Here is a 20,569-nt window from a genome sequence, read left to right on the forward strand (position 1 = left end):
TAGGATCTCATGGGAATTCTCAGCCTAGAAGAGAGAAAGACACAAAACAGGTACATAATTAAAATATCCAGGATAGATGCAATGAGAAAATATGCCCAGATTTTAAGCTTAATTATCTTTCTTGTTGTTAGTGTTTTCTCAGTATTTCTCCTGGATTGTAGGCTGTTTCCCCTGTGAGATTCTTTCTGGATAATGTGGAATAGCCTGTGTGCCTTTTAAAAAATTCTCTTGTCTCCGCGATATTGACAACAACTAGGACAGGGGCGGTAGGAAAGATTGCCAAAAGGTTCTCCACCTCCCTGACGCAGGTTTTGTTCTTGCTGCTTCATTCTGTCATTCAAAGAGCAGTTATCACTGTGGCCACATGCAGTAACAGTTTAGCCTCCTTTTTGTTGGTCCCAAGTGACTCTAAATTCATTATTTATACGCCTAAAAGAATTAAGAGTTTATTTAATGAGGAGTGGGGTTGGACATAGGCAACATCAAATCTCATTTAGAGACATTTAGACCCTAGAACTTTTTTTTTTCTAATTATTAACGTCATTATGGTAATACTTATTTTATCTGAAATAAATATTTTCTGAGTATTTAAAAAGTAAATGATTTATTTGTGAGTATTGTTAAGATTTGTAATTCCAGTTCGTTATCCCAAGCTAAAGAATCTTTTGCTAAAGAAATGTATACACAGTTTAAGAAAGGAAAAAACTGTATTAACATTTGACTTCTACAATTATAAGAAATTATAAGAGATACAAGCTACAATATCAATGATAACAAATTTATGGATGTAGATTAAGTATTACAATTTTAATATACTTTTTTCCTTTCTTAAAATGTGTGTACATTTTTGGGGCCCTATGTGTATGTGTGTATATATATATAATATGTGTATGTGTGTATATATATATATATAAACATACCTCTAGAGAGAGAGAGAGAGATAAGTGACACAGATAGAAAGACAGAGAGACACAGAGGGAATAATAACGTAGGTGTTTGTGTGCTCTGCTATGGGAAGTAATGAACTCCTATTATGTTGTCTTCTTTGGGTTCGTTTCCTATCACAGCCTTTGGAGGCTCACATGTTTTTCCAGAAATAATAAATATTTTGACTAAGTGATAGCATGGTTTTGGTTACCAGCTGTGACCTCCAGAAAATGAAAGGGGCAGATGGCAGGAAGAAGTGAGAAGGAAGTTTAGTAGAGAAATGTTAGAATATGAATGCTTTCAAAAATGTTCTGAGACTCCGGTTGCCTATAGGTCCCTTTAAAGGTAGGGTGACCGGATAAAAAATAGGATGCCCAGTTGCATTTGCGTTTCAGATGAATGATAAATAATAGTTTAGTCAAATATAGTAGGGCAATACATATATTAAAAAATGCATTCATTATTTATCTGAAATTCACCTTTAACTGGTGAATTTTTGTTACATCTAGCAACCTTCCTAAAAGTTCTATTAAAGATCCTTAGAACATTATCATAATCTATCTTTATTGTTTCCTGATAATAACATTAAAAACAGATTTTTTTCTTTTTCAGAAAAAATGTTAAGAAAAAAACGCATGGGGTTTTGACATTGGTGCCGGGTCAGTGAGAGCTGTTTCTGCTCTCAGCATATTTTAACTGCTCAGAGGAATGAGAGGGTTTGAAGTCTCTGTGTCAGCCTAGTTCCCACTGTTCTCTAGTGAGCTTGGGTCGGTGTCTCCTGATGGACCACTAAGCTATCAAGCTAAAGGAACCAATCAAGTAGATTTCTGATCTAGAAACAGGAATCAATGAAATAAATACAACAGTAATTATTAAAATAATAAATACCTTTACATTTGCAGAGCATTGCAACTTTAACCTTTTCCAGAATCTGTCGGCGCATTTGATTTACAAAATAATTTTATGCAACTCTTATTTCAGAAAAATGCACAAAAGAATTTTGATTTCCTAAATAAATAAATAAATTTTTGTGAATTCCCTCTGCAGCTGAGGAGGTAGAATGAAACAAATATTGCTTTTCAATCTAGCTGTCAAATATGCACTTTATGGATGAGTTAATTATTATGCAAGATGGAACTGAATCACATCGATGTGTAGTAGCTGCTAATGAGAAGTCATAAATCAAAGTCCTTAATGTTCAGCTCAAGCCAGCACGTGTAGTTCTCTTGAAATATCATAAGGCTGGCTACGTGTGTGTGCATATATGTGCAGGACCCTCTTCGTTAGCTGCTTCCTGATTCTCAGTTGAAATATGCAGCGTATAACCCACCCCCCTTCCCTGAGCGAAGACTTTTCTGTGAAGTCCCATGTGTGGCGGAGAACTTAGCTATAAAGTTCTTTGAGAAGGTGGACTTGTCTCAGAAAGCAACAAAATAATGCTGGTTCCAAGTGTTTGCTTGCTGACAGACCCTTTCCAAAGAGGTCCCTGACTTGCCTGGAATGAGAGGTTGTGTTTCTTGGTTTGTATTTTTTTTTCTTAGCCTCAGTAAAGATCAAAAAGACTTCCCTTTGCATTCATCATAAATCCGTCAGAAATTGAAGATTACTTTGAGGATATAAAGCTCTCCTTTTAAAGTGCAAATGTTCCCATCTACTTTATCAAATTAGTATAATCAATTTACACATTCAGTGAATTGTTTTAATCTGATTAATCTCCAGAAACTATCAAGGCAATTGGAAAAGGAGCTATTTAAATAGGGAGAAACCTTGTAGACAGAAAAGTTATGTAGGGTAAGTTTGGGTGTGGGCATTTTCCTCATTCATTCATAATTCATCAACTGAATATTGGGTGCCCACTAAGTATAAGGTTCTTTCAGAGATCCTTGCGTCATATAGGGATAAATCTAATTCATATTCAGCTGTCGAGAACTTTATAGGTAAGTATAGGAAATGATCAAGTAAACGGTGACAATGCAAGGCAGAGTGAAGCAAGTGCTTGCAAGACATGAAAGGGACAGTGCTGAGGCAACTGACCCTGACCCAGAAGTTGGGAGGAAGGAAAGACATGGAACATTTACTGAATACCTACCTCATGGCTGGCCTCAGCCAGGACTTTATCCCCATTACCGCGGACGGGAATATATTTGAAGTTCACTTTGAGGGAGGAGGAGGACTACAGAGGTCAGTGTAGGGAAAGAACCTTTTGTACTGATGGAAGACTAGAAGTAGCAAGGAGCCTTGTGCATTTCCGTAACAGCTTGTGTTTGGAGTGAAGAAAGGTACCTGGGATTATTATGTCCCATCTATTTACCAAACTGTTGGCCTGGGAGCATGGGAGATTTAAAAATCAGAGTGGCATGAGAACCCTGGCAACATGGAAGGGAGAAAGGGAAGACAAGGGCTGAGAGCGAGACCAAACAGGCAATCCTAGGGACAAAGAGCGAGTCTGCATAGTGACCTGGTGACCAGGGCTCTACATGTCTTATTTCCCCAGAAGGATTTTTGATAGCAGAGAGAACATGATGCAATTCATTTTGGTACCTTTGCAGTGATTTTCATGCAAAAACCCTTTAACTGCCAAGAGAAGGAAAAGAAAAAGGGTTTGCTGGTTGAATAGAATCTTGTATGCCATCTTCAGCATACTGTAGAATTCATATCTATGTTTTAAATATATATATAAAATTTGAAAAGCCATACATGCAACCATTTTCTTATGCTGCCAATTCAGAAGCTTCCAAGTTTCAGAGACTCTGGCCTTGTCTCTTTTCTATGTGGTCATCTCATAGACAGAAAAATGAAACCAGGCTGAGGCCCAATATCTGCCTGTCATCTCATTTCAAACAAGCTCCCTGGGTACTGCTGGCACTGGTAGAAATCCTGCCCTAGACAGAATTAGCTGGAGATGCCATGCGCTGCTGGTAAACAAGGTAACTACTGCAGGTCTACAAATGCATTCACCCCAGGCCCACACAAGCCTTGTTCAGATAAGTTCTTCCATTAATAAGATAGTCAAGGAGCCCCAGGAACTTTTGCAGAGGCAGCTTGGATGATAAATATTTGATAAAAACAACTTACATCTCATCATTGCATCTGTTACCCCTGCCGGGGAAACTATGTGATTCAATACATGGGTTCAAGTCTGTTTTTCTTCCTCTGGGAGAAAGTCTATAGCAAGCCTCTGCTGCAGAAAGCAGGTGACTGCCTGGTAGGTCCTGTCCTTGCTGACGATGACCACGGCTTGTTATCTGGATCTGCTTAGCTAAACACTCTGGTTTGAATTCCTGACCCAGAATTCCTGAATTCTATGTCCTGTGTCTTTCTGAATCATAGATTGTCTGGAAAAACATTAGCAAACAATTAGCAATAAGATCCAGCCCCAGTGTTAATGTGTCAGCTGTAGAGGTAGGGGTATAAAAACTCATTCTGTAAAACCTAGCTTTATGAAAGGTTAAGAATCTATGGAAGATACATTTGTTTTTTTATAATTAAAAATGCATTAGAAATTATAAGCATAATTTATTTACTAATGTGCACTGGAATAAATTTTGTGTGTAATATTTTAAAACGGGGCATTAATAAATAGTAGTGAACATAAAATGTTTTTGCAGCTAAAAATATTTCAATAAATATTAGTAAGCTAAATGTGCTGCAGAGTTATAATTGCTATGAAGCAATTGCAATATACATGACTGTTTTGGGGGTATATTCAAAATATCAGAGACATATAAAACTGTCTTTCTTCAAAACTGACAAGTCAGGTATTCAATGGAAGATATATTTGTGCATTTCCCTAGAATGTTATTATTAATACACTACAATTCCAATAATATGTGACAAAAAATCACCTTGAGAAAAACTCTGTTTTTCAATGTGACCTCACAATATAATCAGTTGGAGAGATCTTTTAAAAATCCTGATGTTGACCTGATCAAACTAAAAAGCTTCTGCACAGCAAAGAACACAGTAAGTAAAGCAAGCAGACAGCCCTCAGACTGGGAGAAGATATTTGCAGGTTATGTGTCTGACAAAGGTTTAATAACCAGAATCCACAGAGAACTCAAATGTATTAGCAAGAAAAGAACAAGTGATCCCATCTTAGGCTGGGCAAGGGACTTGAAGAGAAATTTCTCTGAAGAAGACAGGCGCATGGCCTACAGACATATGAAAAAATGCTCATCATCCTAAATCATCGGAGAAATGCAAATCAAAACTACTTTGAGATATCATCTAACTCCAGTAAGATTAGCCCATATCACAAAATCCCAAGACCAGAGATGTTGGCGTGGATGTGGAGAAAGGAGAACACTTCTACACTGCTGGTGGGAATGCAAAGTAATACGTTCCTTTTGGAAAGATGTTTGGAGAATACTTAGAGATCTAAAAATAGACCTGCCATTTGATCCTACAATTCCTCTACTAGGTATATACCCAGAAGACAAAAAAACCACATCATAACAAAGATATTTGTACCAGAATGTTTACTGCAGCCCAATTCATAATTGCTAAATCATGCAAGAAGCCCAAGTGCCCATCGCCCCATGAATGGATTAATAAATTGTGGTATATGTACACCATGGGATATGATGCAGCCTTAAAGAAAGATGGAGACTTCACCTCTTTCATGTTTACATGGATGGAGCTGGAACATGTTCTTCTTAGCAAAGTATCTCAAGAATGGAAGAAAAAGTACCCAATGTACTCAGTCCTACTATGAAACTAATTTATAGCTTTCATATGAAAGCTATAACCCAGTTATAACCTAAGAATATGGGGAAAGAGGAAAGGGAGGGGAGGAGAGAGGATAGAGAGGACAGGTGGAGGGAGGGTAATTGGTGGGACCACACCTACGGTGCACATTACAAGGGTACATGTGAAACTTACTAAATGTAGAATATAAATGTCTTAACAAGTAAGAATATGCAAGGAAGACTATGTTAACCAGTTTGATGAAAATATTTCAAATTGTATATAAAACCAGCATATTGTACCCCATGATTGTATTAATGTACACAGCTATGATTTAATAAAAAAAAATCCTGATGCTGGGGTTACAATGGCAGAGATTGTGATTGAATTGGTACAGAGGATAAATGTGCCTTCAAAAGATCTCCAGGTGAGTCTAATGTGCAGTCCAGACAATAGAGAACTACTGTCTGAAAGACAAACGTACGAAGCCTGTTGGTGCCTACGCTGTGTCAGGTGTATCAGATTTTTCTCCTCCACGCCTTCCATCCATCTTGTTAGGGATTCTTCCTCCATTTTTGAAATAGTCAAACAAGGCTGAGAAAAGTTAAGTGCTGTCAAATTCCCAAGGTTAGACAGAATTTGGGTCTGTGAGCTCTTCCTCACTTTGAGGCAAGGGACTTCAATGATGGTTTGCAAAGTCTTCTCAGCTCTCCTCTCCCGACTCAACAATTCTCAGCATAGTGCCTTTTTCCTTCTCAAAATGGAAAAATGGAGTTTGAATTAAAAACCTTGCTCTCACACAGACGCTTTCTTTCTGCCTTTCTCCTTCCCTCCCCACATTCTTATCTCTGTTGGTTTTAGATTGAGGGAATTTAAAATTTTTGAAAAAGAATTTTTTCTTCCCAGTTTAAGAAAGCTTTTTCCATGGTAAGCTGTCCTGCCAGTGATATAAATAAAGTCATATTTGGTACTTTTCAATGCATTATCATAAGGTCATAGGATATAAAACTCGGTACTCTATCAATTCAGGAAGGACTCATCTCCAGAATATAAAATAAGAAGGCAAAGATTTACATAAATTACCATATTAATACACATATTTAAAATTCACAGTTTATCAAAAATGGAATGATAAGGAAATAATTTAAACTGTAACAAAGCATCTATGCTTTTCCAGTGGCTGAAAATATTTGATATGCAATTAGAAATTGCTGGGTTTGGGCTGGGGGTGGACAGTTAATTTTTATTATACTTAACTCCTTGAATGCCAGGTAATAAATATTAAAACATCATTATTAAAATGAAGCACTGTGAAATTCAGAGAGGGTATGAAACTGAAGAAAGGTGTTTGATCAGAGATGGGATTATTGATAGACTAGAAAGTCAAAATATTTGTTGTTTTACTATTTGCTAATAAAAATGAACATTTTGACACCTTGACATGGGCATTTTGATAAGGGCTATATCAAAATGACCCTGTCACACTGTCCTTAGTACTACGTTTCGCTTCACTGGCAATGAAGCCACTGATTTGAATAGCAAACTTTGAGGAGCCAACAAGGGCAAGAATGGAAGTAACGTCAAGGGGAAAGGACAGTGCAAATAAGAGTATTGGGGGAGCCAAGGGAGAATGTCTGGCGTTGCCACTGATGGTGTGCACCACTTTTTGTCAGCCTTACGGAGCTCCTTTAAGGGATTATGTAAGGAAGTTTTTTACTGGTTTTACGCAAGTGTGCTGAAAAATAACATTATAAATGCTGTATTTAGCTTGTCTTTTGTAAACAGCTAGTTTTCTTTGTTTTATAATGTCTACTATAGATCAACATAGTGGTATATGATTATTATTTATAAACAAATAATTATTTATTATCATATAATGAACATGGTATAATAACGACTTTGGCTGGCGTTTGGTTCCAGTTCCTGGGAGATAATCATTCAAACCTTGAAATTTCCTAAGTGATTAGAGTGTCTTTGTGGGTCCCTTAGGTCATATTTGATAGTTTATTCTAATGAGATGACTCAGGATGGGAGCTGGCCATGCCAGGAAGACCAACTACATGATTAGGTGGTTGTGACATTGTGTCCACTTTCAAAGAAGGAAGGTGGGTGGAAAATTGAGTTCAACCATTTGGGCAATGATTAAAACAATCATGCCTGTATAATGAAACCCCAATAAAACCTCTGGATACCAAAGCTTGGGTGAACTTCCTGGTTGTCAACACCATGCATACTGTCATGGGCCAGAAGGGTAATCGTCCCTGACCACGTCAGAAGCTTTGTGTGTGGAAAGCTCCCGGACTTCATCCTCTGTATCTCCCTTTTTGGTTGATTCTGATATGCTTTGGTTTGTTATAATAAAACTGAAATCAAAACTATAAGGCTTTCCTGCATCCTGGGAGTCATTCCAGTGTACTACCAAATCTAAGGGTGGTCTGTAAAATCTCAAATTGTAGCCAGCTGGTTAGAAGTGAGGGGTGGTCCTAGGGACTCCCAAACTTGCAGCTGGTATCTACAGTGAGGCCAATCTTGTGGAGAACTGTGCCTTTAACCTTGAATTTGGTTAACTCTGAGTAGACATATATTGAGATAACTACTCAAAAAGTTTTAATTTCTATGCATAAAAAACAATTTGGAAACTGCATAAGAAACCATTCAGGCCTTTTGATAAATCTTCCCTCTCCTGAAATTCACTAGTTATTGCTTTCATTATGCTTGGGAGGAAAAACTATTTAAATTTTTTGTTTTATATTTATGTATGAAAATTATGCTATAGGATACAATGGACTTTAAATGAGAACTAAGGGTTATTCTGAGAGTGGAGGACATGAAATTGAAGTAATAAAACTATGACATATAGTTGGGCTGCTCTTTTACATAGTACTTATACCGTAATTCTTACTCTTGCTTGGAAATTGGTGCACAGAAAGGAAAAATCATGTGAGAATACTTAATGTGGGCTCTGTTTAAAATGAATAGAATCAGCCGTCCATACACCAGGACCTATCTTCTCTGCGGACCACATATAATCTTCCCCTTACCAATACTGTGCTATTTTCTAGTTTTCTGTTTTGAATAGTTTCCTTTAATGTCTCCTTATTTTTTGTTTTTAAGAAGTGGGCACATATGGCAGTTGGCTTACAACTTATTATTAAAATAGTTATTTTAATTAACTGACCTTTAACGGTAAATGACCAAGTCCACTCTAATGGTAAATGAACCCTGAAGCTACAGGAAGCCAGGAGAGAGGCCTGGAACAGATTGTCCCCCAGCACTCAGACATAACAAACCCCATCAACACTTTGGTCTGAGACTTCTAGCTTCAGAACTGTGAGATAATACATTCCTATTGTTTAAGCCATGCACTTTGTGGTACTTCCTTCTAGCCTTCCTTGCAAACTAATACACAGTAGAGATTGTAGAAAGTGGTGGGATAGTGAAGTGGGTCTTCATTACTTATGGACTCCATATTTGTGAATTCACCTTTTGCTGAAATGTATGTGTAACCTTGAAGTCAGCGGTAATGGTGCTTTCACAGGGAACTGAAGACATGCTCAGAGCACTGGGAAATCTGGGCTCCTGACACGCCTGTTCCCAGGTGAGGCTGAACCGGGCCATGCTCTGCCTTCTCCTTTCAGCTCTCACACCACAAACAAGTGTCCTTTCCCAGTATATTTAGGGCCATACATTTCACATGTTTGTACTCTTCTTTGTGCTTTTGCTGTTTAAAAGGGTGCTTAAGTGCTATTTAAGTCTCCTGAGCACAAGAAGGCCGTGACATGTCCCATGGAGAAAATAGATGGGTGTTAGAAGAGCTCTTATTGGGCACGAGTCAGAATGCTGTTGGCCCTGAATTCAAAGATGATGAATCAACAATATATATTAAATAAGGAGTCTTTCAGCAGAAACATAAAATGTGTATTAATCAATTGGTGAACTGTGACCAGATGCTTGCAGGAACCCAACCTTGCATTTCTCTTATGGGGCAAGGATTCAGTATTTGCTAATGCAGTGTGGCAATGTTTTCAGGCATAACAGCTGTGGATATGAAATTAGATTCAAGATAATAACAGTATTTTTTTAAGGACTGAATGTGGGGTCTGAGAAAAGGAGGAGTTAAGGCTAACTTCAAGTTTTTCAGCTTGATAAATTAGAAAGATAGAGGTGTCGTTCATGACAACGAGAGAAACAGAAGGTTTTGTTTTCATTTTTGAAGGGGTGGAGGATTAAAATTCTTCCATCTTCTAAATATAAACGTTGGATTATCTGCATAAAAAATAGATCGTATGGTTGGATCAGACCAGCAATAAGAAATATACTCATTAGCATCCAGGGAGAGAGAAGAGACTCCCTAAGGTCCCGTGTGGGTGGTGGTGAATATCCGGGGTCAGACTTCTGTGCTCTCAACCCACTGTTGCTTCCTCTAAGCTGTGACAGAACCACCTTTATAGCTGATAGGGGCCTTGAACCAGATTAGAAAGCTCTGAATAAAGGCTTAGCAATTGCTCATCCATCTTAGTTTTAGCAGGCTGAAATTCTTTCATATTTAACATGAGGTCACCTTAATTTAAATATATTTTTGGAGGAGAAAGAAAAAAAAGAAAACTGCAGAGGAAGAGAATATTTGAAGGTGAAATTTCATTCCAGATCTAGCACATCTGCAATGCTATTCGGCACGTCACAGAAATGAATTATTTAAAACTGGTGGGAAGATGGTGTTAGACTTTAATCCTCTGTCTAGTGTTTAGTTTTGTTTTTTTCTTAAATATCAAGCTGCTCACCAGATTTCCTGCTTTAAAAAAACCTTTTATATCTATAGTTCTTCATTGTGTCATAAAAAATAGAATGTAAATAAATAAGAAGGGAGGGGGGAGATAAGCCAATGACTCTCCTCTACAGGAAATGCAGCAGCCTGTAGGCCATGCCACATTTAGAACAGAGTGGTGCCTCAGGCTGAGATGGGGAAGATATTATGTCAAGTTAAAAAGTACTGTGATACGTGTAGACACTTTGAGCCACAGAGCCAGAGAGAGTCTGGCCATGTCCTTGAGGTCACGATCCAACCGAGGGCAAGTAAACTCTGATCACAACTCATTTGAGAAATAGTTCAAAGGGGACAAAGATTTTCAGTGGTGATCTCATATTTCAAAATTATTTAAGCCCCTTTAGGACCTGTCTCTTTAATAACTCATTCACTAATTTATTTCTTAAATCAAATCCAGTGGGAGGGTTTACACAGAATACTGTATATTCAAAAAAGAGGTAACCTTTATTTTCCTCTAATTATGAAGCCCCTAGATTGCTGTTCTTCCTTCCACTGCTCTATGCAGTTTTCTCCTTGACAAACTGAAGATTTAAGCAAGTGGGGATCTGGTAAACGAGTCTAGTTACTGACCATGATCATACACATTTTCATCACACCCAAGGAACGTGGGAAACCTCATTACAGCTTGCAGTGTGATTGTTTATAGCCATCTTATGATTTTTATAAAACATTCCAATTCATTAAGGTAAGCCTCCTAGATTTCTTCTTCCATGCAGGTTTTTCTCATTCAATAAATATTTATTGAGCAGCCACTAAGGGCCAGACACAATGGGTGACACTGGAAAAAGAAGAGAAGAAGACAAACATACTCCTTACAATCAGCAGGAAAAAGGATAACTAAACAAGCAATTACAGTATGTCGTAAGATATACTGGGTAGTATTAGGAGCTGACCTAATCTGGGGCTTTTAAGAAAATCTTTTTAGAAGATGTGACAATCTAGCTGAAATCTGAATGATGAGAATAAATTATCTTGATCTGAGATGGGAGTTGGAGAGATGTGGCTTCTTATGGAAAGCAGACTCCAGGGGCAGAAAGACCCAGAAATATGAGAAGTTGAAGGGATTGAAAGAAGTTCAGAAATTGGAAAGAATTTAACGAACATAATAATACAAGGTCAACATCTGGTTTCCAAAATACTGAATTCAATACAAACACTCCAGGTCTTCTTCAGAGAATATAATCTCAAACTGCCAAATCAAACTATCCAGCACCAGTCAAAGGCATAAGGTAGCAAAATGATATTTAGGGAAGATGGTCTAGGTAGTGTGCAATCCTTTCATTCTCTTGAAAGGTTACCATTCAATTCTTGGATCATTTGGGACCATGAGAAGTCTACTTGCTGGGATTATATTTGCCTGTGTTTTTTCTAGTGTTGAGATAACAATTGAAGATCAGTAACCTAAAGAATATGTTTCCTTGTGCTTATTTCTCTCAGAATACCTTATTTCTGGTATAGGGCCATCACTGAATATCAGTACAATCCCTCACCCGCCACCACCCAACAATACTCTACATAGGAAGCAAGTTTGGGCTGCTGCAATGGATTCCCTCCACCAACAACGTTAAAAAAATTATTATTATATGGTTATGTTCTTATCATCAAACATTTATCCAGGCTTTTGATGGGTTATTTATTTAATTTTACTTCTTTTCAATTAAGAATAATTTTTTAGCTTCTTCCATGACTTAACGATTATAAATTGGGCTGCAATAAACATCTGGTACAGATGTCTTTGTTATATTGTGATTTTTGGTCTTCCTAGTAGAGGAATTATAGGATCAAATGGCAGGTCTATTTTCATGGAAGAAGCCAAAGTGCCCATCGACCAATGAATGGACTAGCAAATTGTGGTACATGTATACCATGGAATATTATGCAGACTTAAAGAAAGATGGAGACTTTACCTCTTTCATGTTTACATGGATGGAGCTTGAACATATTCTTCTTAGCAAAGTATCTCAGGAATGGAAGAAAAAGTATCCAATGTACTCAGCCCTACTATGAAGCTAGTTTGTAGCTTTCACATGAAGACTATAACCAAACTATAGCACAAGAATATGGGGAAAGGGCCAAGGGAGGAGAAGGGAAGGGGGAGGTTAGGGTGGAGAGAAGGTAATAGGTGGGACCACACCTACGGTGCATCTTAGAATGGGTACAGGCAAAACCTACTAAACGCAGAATACAAATGTCTACATACAATAACTATGAAAAGGCCATGAAGGCTACGTTGAACAGTTTGATGAGATGATTTCAGATTGTATATGAAACCAGCACATTGTACCCCTTGATTGCACTAATGTACACAGCTATGATTTAACAATTAAAACAAATGAAAAAAAAGAATAATTTTTTAAATATCTATTTTGTGGGTCAGTCATGGTAGCTCATACTTGTAATCCTAACACTCTGAGCAGGTAACATGCGTGGATGGCTTGAGCTCAGGAGCTGGATACCAGCCTGAGGAGGAGTGAGACCCCATCTCTACTAAGAAAAAAGAAAAACACAAAAACTAGCTGTGTGTTGTGATGGACTCCTACAGTCCCAGCTACTCAGGAGACTGAGATAAGAGGATCACTTGAGTCCAAGAGTTTGAGGTTTCTCTAAGCTATGATGCCACAGCACTCAACCCAGGGCACAGAGTGAGACACTATCTCAAAAAAAAAAAAAAAAAAAAAAGAAAGCCTGTTTTGTACTAGTTACCATGTTAAGCAGGAAATACACACAAGTAAGATAGTCTTTTCCTACAACTAGTTTACAATCTCATAGGAATTCAAGATAGGTATATACTTAAGAAAAGCAAGAAGGTGACTATCATTAGTTCCATACCAGCACACAACCCACATAACCTTAAACATTTTTGTTAAGAGGAGAAATAGAACCATTAATTTCTGACTATGTCAGTTTGAAGTAATTTCTATATTTTCTGAAAGGAAGTCAGGTAAAGACATGACCCTCTTTAGTTCCGTGGATGATCCTTGGATCATCCATTCAAAATATATGTTATATTACCACAGCACATATATACAATGGAATTTTACTTATGCCTAGAAAGGAAGGACAGTCTGTGTTACAATATGGATGAACATGAAGACACTATGCTAAGTGAAATAAGCCAGTCACAAACAGCCAAATACTTCAGGATTCCACTATTATTAAATACTTAAAGTAGTCAAAATTTTGGAGACAGACTGCAGAATGGTGGGTGCCAGGGGCTAGGAGGACAGGAAAATGTGTAGTGACTGCTGAACAGGCAAGAGTTTCAGTTAGGTCAGGTGCAGTGGCTCACACCTGTAATCCTAGCACTAATGAGGCAGGTGGATTGCTTGAGCTCAAGAGTTCAAGATCAGCTTGAACATGTGCAAGACCCTGTCTCTATAAATAGTCAGGTGTTGTGGCAGGTGCCTATAGTCCCAGCTAATAGGGAGCCTGAGGCAAGACAATCACTGAGTCCAGGAGTTTCGGGTTGCTGTGAGCCATCATGCCACGGCACTCAACCCCAGAGCAACTGAGTGAGACTCTGTCTCAAAAGAAAAAAAAAAAAAAAGAAGAGTTTCAAGTTTACAAGATGAAAAGAGTTCTGGAAATGGATGGTATTGATGGTTGCGCAAGAATAGGAATGTATTTGATACCACTGAACTATATACTTAAAAATGGTTAGAATAATAAATTTTATGTTATACATATTTATCACAATAAAAAATGGGAAAAATAGTGGCTTATACTGTATTCAGTCCTGGGGAATAAAGATTAATGGACCTATAGTGTACTACAGAAGAAAAAAGGTAATCAGATAAGAACAGAGTCTGCTAGATCCTTTGTGTAGTTGGTAGAAAGTGCGAGGGAGGCCTGGATGCAGAGGTAAAGGTGAGGGTAGCATTGGTCATTGTGAATGGGGGGTAGAAAAATCTTTTAAAGCTTCTCAGAAGAGTTGCCGTTTGAGCTGGCTTTGAAAGATAAATAAACTTTTGGAAAGATGGCAGAGAAAGGATTTCAGACAGAGGAATATAGGTAGTGACAAAATAAAACATTGGTAAACTATGAAAAGCTCTGTATGGTTAAATCACAGGCCAATAGCAAGAAGTGGTAGGAGATGGTGTCAGTGAAATAGATATATGAACGTCACCCTGTCTACTATGTTAGAGGGTTTGGATTTAATTCTAAATCAATGGTCTTAACCAGAGATGGTCTTCAGAATTGCTTGTGAAGCTTTGAAAAATAGAGATGCCCATATCTATCATGGCAGGTTTGATTGAGTGGGTCCAGAGAGAAGTCAGGGCCTGTCAAAGCTCCACGTGTGCTCCCAGAATCACTATAAGACATTACGACAAGTTTTATTTATAAGACAAGAGACATGCTAAGGTTCACTTACATAGCTCTGATGTCAATATGATGGAAAACCTGGAGATGGTGGGAACTGAAGGTAAAGAGACAAGATAGAAGGTTCCTAATGACAGTGTGGATTAAGACAGTGGGGACAGGAAAAAGAGTAGAGCGATAGAAGCATTTGGGAGGCATTTAGAAAGTCAAAATGATTGAACTTGGTGGTCAATAAGATGCTATGGGAATCTGAAATCAGTGTTCAGATTTCTAAACAGATAACCGGGTGATGATAGATCTATTAGCTGGGAGAGTAAATGCTGGCATAGGTACTAAACACAGTGTTCAACAGATTGGCTGCTAAAGAGTGGGTGCTCAATAACTGTTAGCTAAGTAAATAAAAAATTCCTGATGATTAATGATCATGTAGTTGTGGATTTAAAAAATGAACAGGAAGGGTTGGTTTATAAGACAGGCTTTATTGGTTTCTGGCAAATCTAGATGTTGAGGGGAAAGTGGAGAAGGAGATTGAGGAAAAAGACATGAGAAGCAGAGGATGACATGAAAGAAAAACGTGCAAAGTTCAAAAAGTTTAGGCTGGGTCTCAGAAACAATGAATGGTTTAGTTTGTTTCTAGAATAGTAAGAGATAAAGCTGTGAAGATACAGTGGCACCAGAATATGGTCTATCTGAAATCCAGGGTGAGGAGGTTTGAATTAATTCAGGAGGCAATGATGACTTTGGGCAGAAGTCTTCCATAATTTTTAAGATGGCGTTGTTTTGGAAGGCTCTAACAGCAGCAGTGGGATAGAATGGGTTGGGATAAGAAGAAATCTAAAGGGAGAACCATCAGTTACAAGGCTCTAAGTTGGGTAGAAGCAAAAGATGGTAAGAAATCGAGCAAGGATGGTTAAATAAGGCATGGAAAGGTATTCAAAGGATAAATTCAAAGGATATGCAGAAAAAATTAATATGCAGGATTAGGCTCCAGATTGGGATGGCTAGAAATTAGAGGGGAATTCACAGTGGACCCTGGATTATGGAACAGAAATAATATTGTCAGAAAGGTGAACAGTTTTAGGTGAAGATAACAAATTCTGAGGCACCAGCAGGGTGTCCAAGTGAAGAAATATTTTAGGGATTTGAAAATATAACACTTGCAGTTTGGAGACATACTGGGGCCAGAATTCTAAATCTGGGAACTATCTTGTATAGGTGATAAATGAAGTTGTATAAGTGGACAAGACAGTCAAGGTAACAGAGGACAAGTCCAAAGGTAAGTGTCGTGGGGACCACATTTACCTTCAGCAGGGGGGAGAAAAGGAGAGGTCAGAGAGGGAAGAATAATCTGGAAAATGTGCCCCTAGGAAGACTGGCACAGTGTCTCAAAAGCAAAGAGTGGGTAAATAGAGTCTAATAGAGAATATGAGGTGGAGAAAGACAGGGCAGGTAGGTCTGTGGGCATGTGAGAAAGCTTCAGTGGGAATGAACCCAGATTAACTGGGGGTGCAGAGGGACAGTGTGAGGGCAGCATGAAGCTGAAGGTTCCCATGTCATCATCGATGCTGGACTCAGGGCTGCTGATAGCATAGCTGCTGGTGATACTGCCAATGTACAATGAGCTAACTGTAAGCTTTTGTGTATTATCAGTAGCCAAACAACAGGGCAAGAAAAACTATGGTTAAGAACCTGAAGTCTGGAACTTCATGAACGAACACTTCTACCCTGGAAGTGCTGGGTCTCAACATTTCCATAGAGGAAATAGCCAAGGTTAAAATTACCACATTATGGGCCAGGCACAGTGGGCTATGCCTGTAATCCTAGCACTCTGGGCGGCAGAGGAGGGAGGATCACTTGAGGTCAAGAGCTGCAGACTAGACCACCATAAGCAAGAGCAAGACCCCATCTCTACTAAAGATAGAAAAGTCATCTCCGTGCAATGGTGTGTACCTGTAGTCCCAGCTATTTGGGAGGCTCAGGCAGGAGGATCACTTGAACCCTGCAATTTGAGGTGATGGTGAACTACAATGACCCCACTCCATTCTAGCCTGGGCAACAGAGTGAGACCTTGTCTGAAAAAAAATTACCATATTGCATGGCAATATGTGTGTCAGAGCTATGTGTGACTATTAACTAGATGTCATTATAACATTAACTGAACAAGTCTTTTTGATTTGAATGCTACTTTTATGATGACTAAATCCTCATGTAGATTTATGTCTAACTCTGAACTCTCTATTTTACTTAATTTTGTATTTAATTGGGATTGTGCTGAATTTGTGAATTGACATATTGAAAATAAGGTCGTTTAAGCCTTTTTCTATATTTCTCAAATCATTTTTTCATATATATCCTAAACTTGCCCTTTTCGGTTTGTAAGTCTATAATTCTCTTTTGAGTTGCTATTGCCAATGGTATTATTGTGTTTAGACTGTGTGTGTGTAAATAAGAAGTCATATGAACAACTGAAATTTAAAAGAAGCAATCTAAGGCAAATTGAAATCTTTAATAGCATATTACCCTTACTGAGCTGGGTATTACCGTCACATGTTAAAAAAATCATTTTGGGTAATATTATAATATAAAACAAATAAAATATACAAATGTTATTTGTTTCCCTGTATATTGCCGAAGTTTCCTTACATAAGATGAGCTGTGACTATTCAGGGTTAAAATGTGGCATCTGTTCACTCAGGTCTGCTACTGTACATCACTCATCTGGGACAGGCATTTTGAGATGACTTGATGTAGCACTGAGTCAGAAAGGGTTTTGGTTTTATTTTCTCTCTTATCCCAGTCCTTTGACACGTTTTGGCTTGAATAACCTACCTAACAAATCTTCCACATAAGAGGTCTGCAAACTTTCTGTAAAGATTCAGATAGAAAATGTTCCAGGCTTTATTGGCCATGTGGTTTTTGTTACAACTACTTACCTTTGCTATTGTAGTGTAAAAGCAGTCAAAAACCACAAACAGGTGAGCCTGGCTGTGTTCCAACAAAAAATTATTTACTAAATAAATGGAGAGCCAGATTTAACCCATGGGCCATGCTTTCCAGATCCCTATTTTAGACCAAACTTCCAAAACGTTCATTATTTATGTTTAAAAAAAATTCAAAAGCAAATGCACAAGTCTCTGCAGATGTAAGGATGACAGGGTGCAAAGCACTTGGATGTACGAAATGAAGAAAAACCACCAAAATTATTTTTCATCAATCTCCAAATAATGGTTCTGAAGACAAACATCATTTTTTTGGTTTGTTTTATGAAGCACATGTGGAATTGTAGCATCTGATAAACTCACAAATTATACTGGAGTAGGTTATTGCTCTGGGGAGAAAGAGTTGAATGGAGAACCATCATTATTGGTAAAGGAAGAATTTGTTCTAACTTACCAATCTTGTACTGCATTGAAGGATTCTTCATTTGTAATGTCATACATTAAAATAAAGCCCATCGCCCCTCGATAATAAGCTGTGGTGATAGTCCTATATCTTTCCTGGCCAGCTGTGTCCTAAAAAATAAAAATGATAATCTGTCAAATATAAGGCAATACATTTTTTGGGAAGTGATTAATAATTCAAAAAAAGTCACAATACAGTCTACAATGTATTTGTAATGTATTACTATCTATCTTTTCAAACAATTTATCTATTTCTAAGTCTCTTAATAATTTTTTAATAATTTTATTTTTTATTGATACATAATAAACACACAAATTTTCAGGGCATGTGAGATAATTAAATACATTAACTGAATTTGTAAAGATCAAATCGGTGTAATTAGTAAATTCATCACCTTAAGTATTTGTTTTTTACTTTATGCTGGAAACATTTGAACTATTCTTTTTTAGCTATTTTGAAATATACAATAAACTATAGTCAAATACTAATCTATCAAACACTAAGTCTTATTTCTTCTATCAAACTTTATATTTGTACCTTAAAAGTCCAAGTTTAAGGATTTCTGGCGTTCAAAAGGGAATTGAGCAAGAGCAAGGGGTTAAAAGCTTACTCAAAAAAAAAAAAAAATAAGAATAACAGAAAACTTCCCACAACTTGAGAAAAAGATAAATGTCTAGGCACTGGAAGGTCAGGGAACACTAAGCAGATTTGACCCAAATAAGACTACGTGAAGGCATGTAATAATCAGACTCTCAAAGGTCAAGGACAAAGAGAGGATCCTAACAGCAACAAGAGAAAAGATCCAAATAATACATTAGATAAAGGAGCTCCAATTCATCATGGGCTTCTCATACAGGGCAGGAGGGAGTGGGACATTTGCAATGATGAAAGACAAAGCTGCCATCAGAGAGTACTGTATCCAGCAAAGCTATCCTTCAAATATGAAGGAGGGATAAATCTTTCCCACACAAACAAAAGTGAAGACAATGTGCCATCACCAAATCCATCTTCAGGAAGTGCTAAAGAGATTTCTTGAATGTGAAAGAAAAAACAAACAAACACACACTAATGTGCCACAAGAAAACATCTGAAGGTAAAAAACCCACTGGTAAATTTCAGTACATAATAAATCCAGAATACTCTTAATACTGTAACTGTGGTGGTAATCCACTCACAACATTAGTATGAAGCCCAAACCTCAAACTGATCCAAAAACAACAGTAGCTACAGCAACCTATTAAGGACAGGCGATATAAACATTTATAAATGGAGACAACACAAAGCTAAAATGTGGGGAGTAGGAAATTAAAGGGTAGAGTTTAAAAAAAAAATTTCTTCTTTGTTTCTATTCTTTTCTTTGTGACCTTAGAAAGGTCACATATAGAATGTAGCATATAAAATGGACCTATCTCTTTAAAAAATAACTTGTTATATATGAATGATTTAAGGCAATTTTTCATATTCTACAAAATTCTATTTTTGGTAAACATCTAGCTCAAAGTACCCTCTACATATGTTCACTTCCATTAAATAGAAACTAACTATACAAAATAAAGTAAAATAATATTATACATATTTAAAGTCTGACTTTTTGTGTAGTCTAAAACCAGAGGAGTATAATAGCCCCATCATTATGTATTTATTTTTCACCTATTAAGTACACACCACCGTGGGGGGTGGGAAAGAAAGTTTATTAAAAGGTCTCTGCCTTTAAGGAGCTTGTAATTTATTCTCAGTTTATTAAACTATAAAATGAGAAGAAAAATATCTGCTTTGTGTGAATGTTTAAGTAAGATGGATCTGGATTTGAGGTTCTGTTCTGTTAGAAACCTAGAAAATGTGGACAAGTTACTGAACCTCTACAAACTAAACATCTCTAACGTGTAGCATGCTTGTTAGAGTTATATGATGCTATTCATGTGAAGTACTTCCACAAAGAGTAACATGCAAAAAGTGCCAATCAATTGGCAAATACTTGCTGTTATTTCTGAAATGTGGGTAGGTGAGGCCAATGAAAGATGGAAATAGCAGCTCACAAATGCAGGGATTCGATGCCTGCCAAAGCGGTGGCATATTACCATTAATTCTGGGAGTCAGCAGCAGATACGTCACTGAAATGGTCCTGTATCCATCACAGATATTACACAGCACTGTAGCTGAAGGAGTTGTTCCTCAATTCAACCCACTCTTTCCCCTACCTCAGGATCTGGGGTATCACGTTCATAATCTTATTGCCCTTCACTTTCCCTCTGTCACTTTCCCTAGAGACTGGAGTCTAACTTTTTCCTAGTACTCTTTAGGTACTTAGCATTTTGGACAGACATGTTGCCTCCTTTCTGATCTCAGTTTGCCTCTTTTTTCTCCCTTTATTCCAGAATTGCTTCCTTTGAAAGCAGACTGGGTCCTAGC

The 20,569-nt window shown here is 37.6% G+C and overlaps 1 protein-coding gene across 2 annotated transcripts in view; it reads right to left on the reverse strand.

Annotated features, from left to right (window-relative positions):
- RAB3C (RAB3C, member RAS oncogene family) overlaps window positions 1-20,569 on the reverse strand; it is a 279,798-nt gene that overhangs the window by 125,364 nt on the left and 133,865 nt on the right. For both annotated transcript variants that reach the window (XM_053590282.1, XM_053590281.1), the window contains exon 3: window positions 18,152-18,270. In XM_053590282.1, coding sequence (XP_053446257.1) covers window positions 18,152-18,270 — 119 coding nt within the window. The remainder of the gene's footprint in view (window positions 1-18,151; window positions 18,271-20,569) is intronic.

The sequence above is a fragment of the Nycticebus coucang genome, chromosome 1 (genome assembly GCF_027406575.1).
Source record: "Nycticebus coucang isolate mNycCou1 chromosome 1, mNycCou1.pri, whole genome shotgun sequence".
NCBI classification, from domain to species: domain Eukaryota; kingdom Metazoa; phylum Chordata; class Mammalia; order Primates; family Lorisidae; genus Nycticebus; species Nycticebus coucang.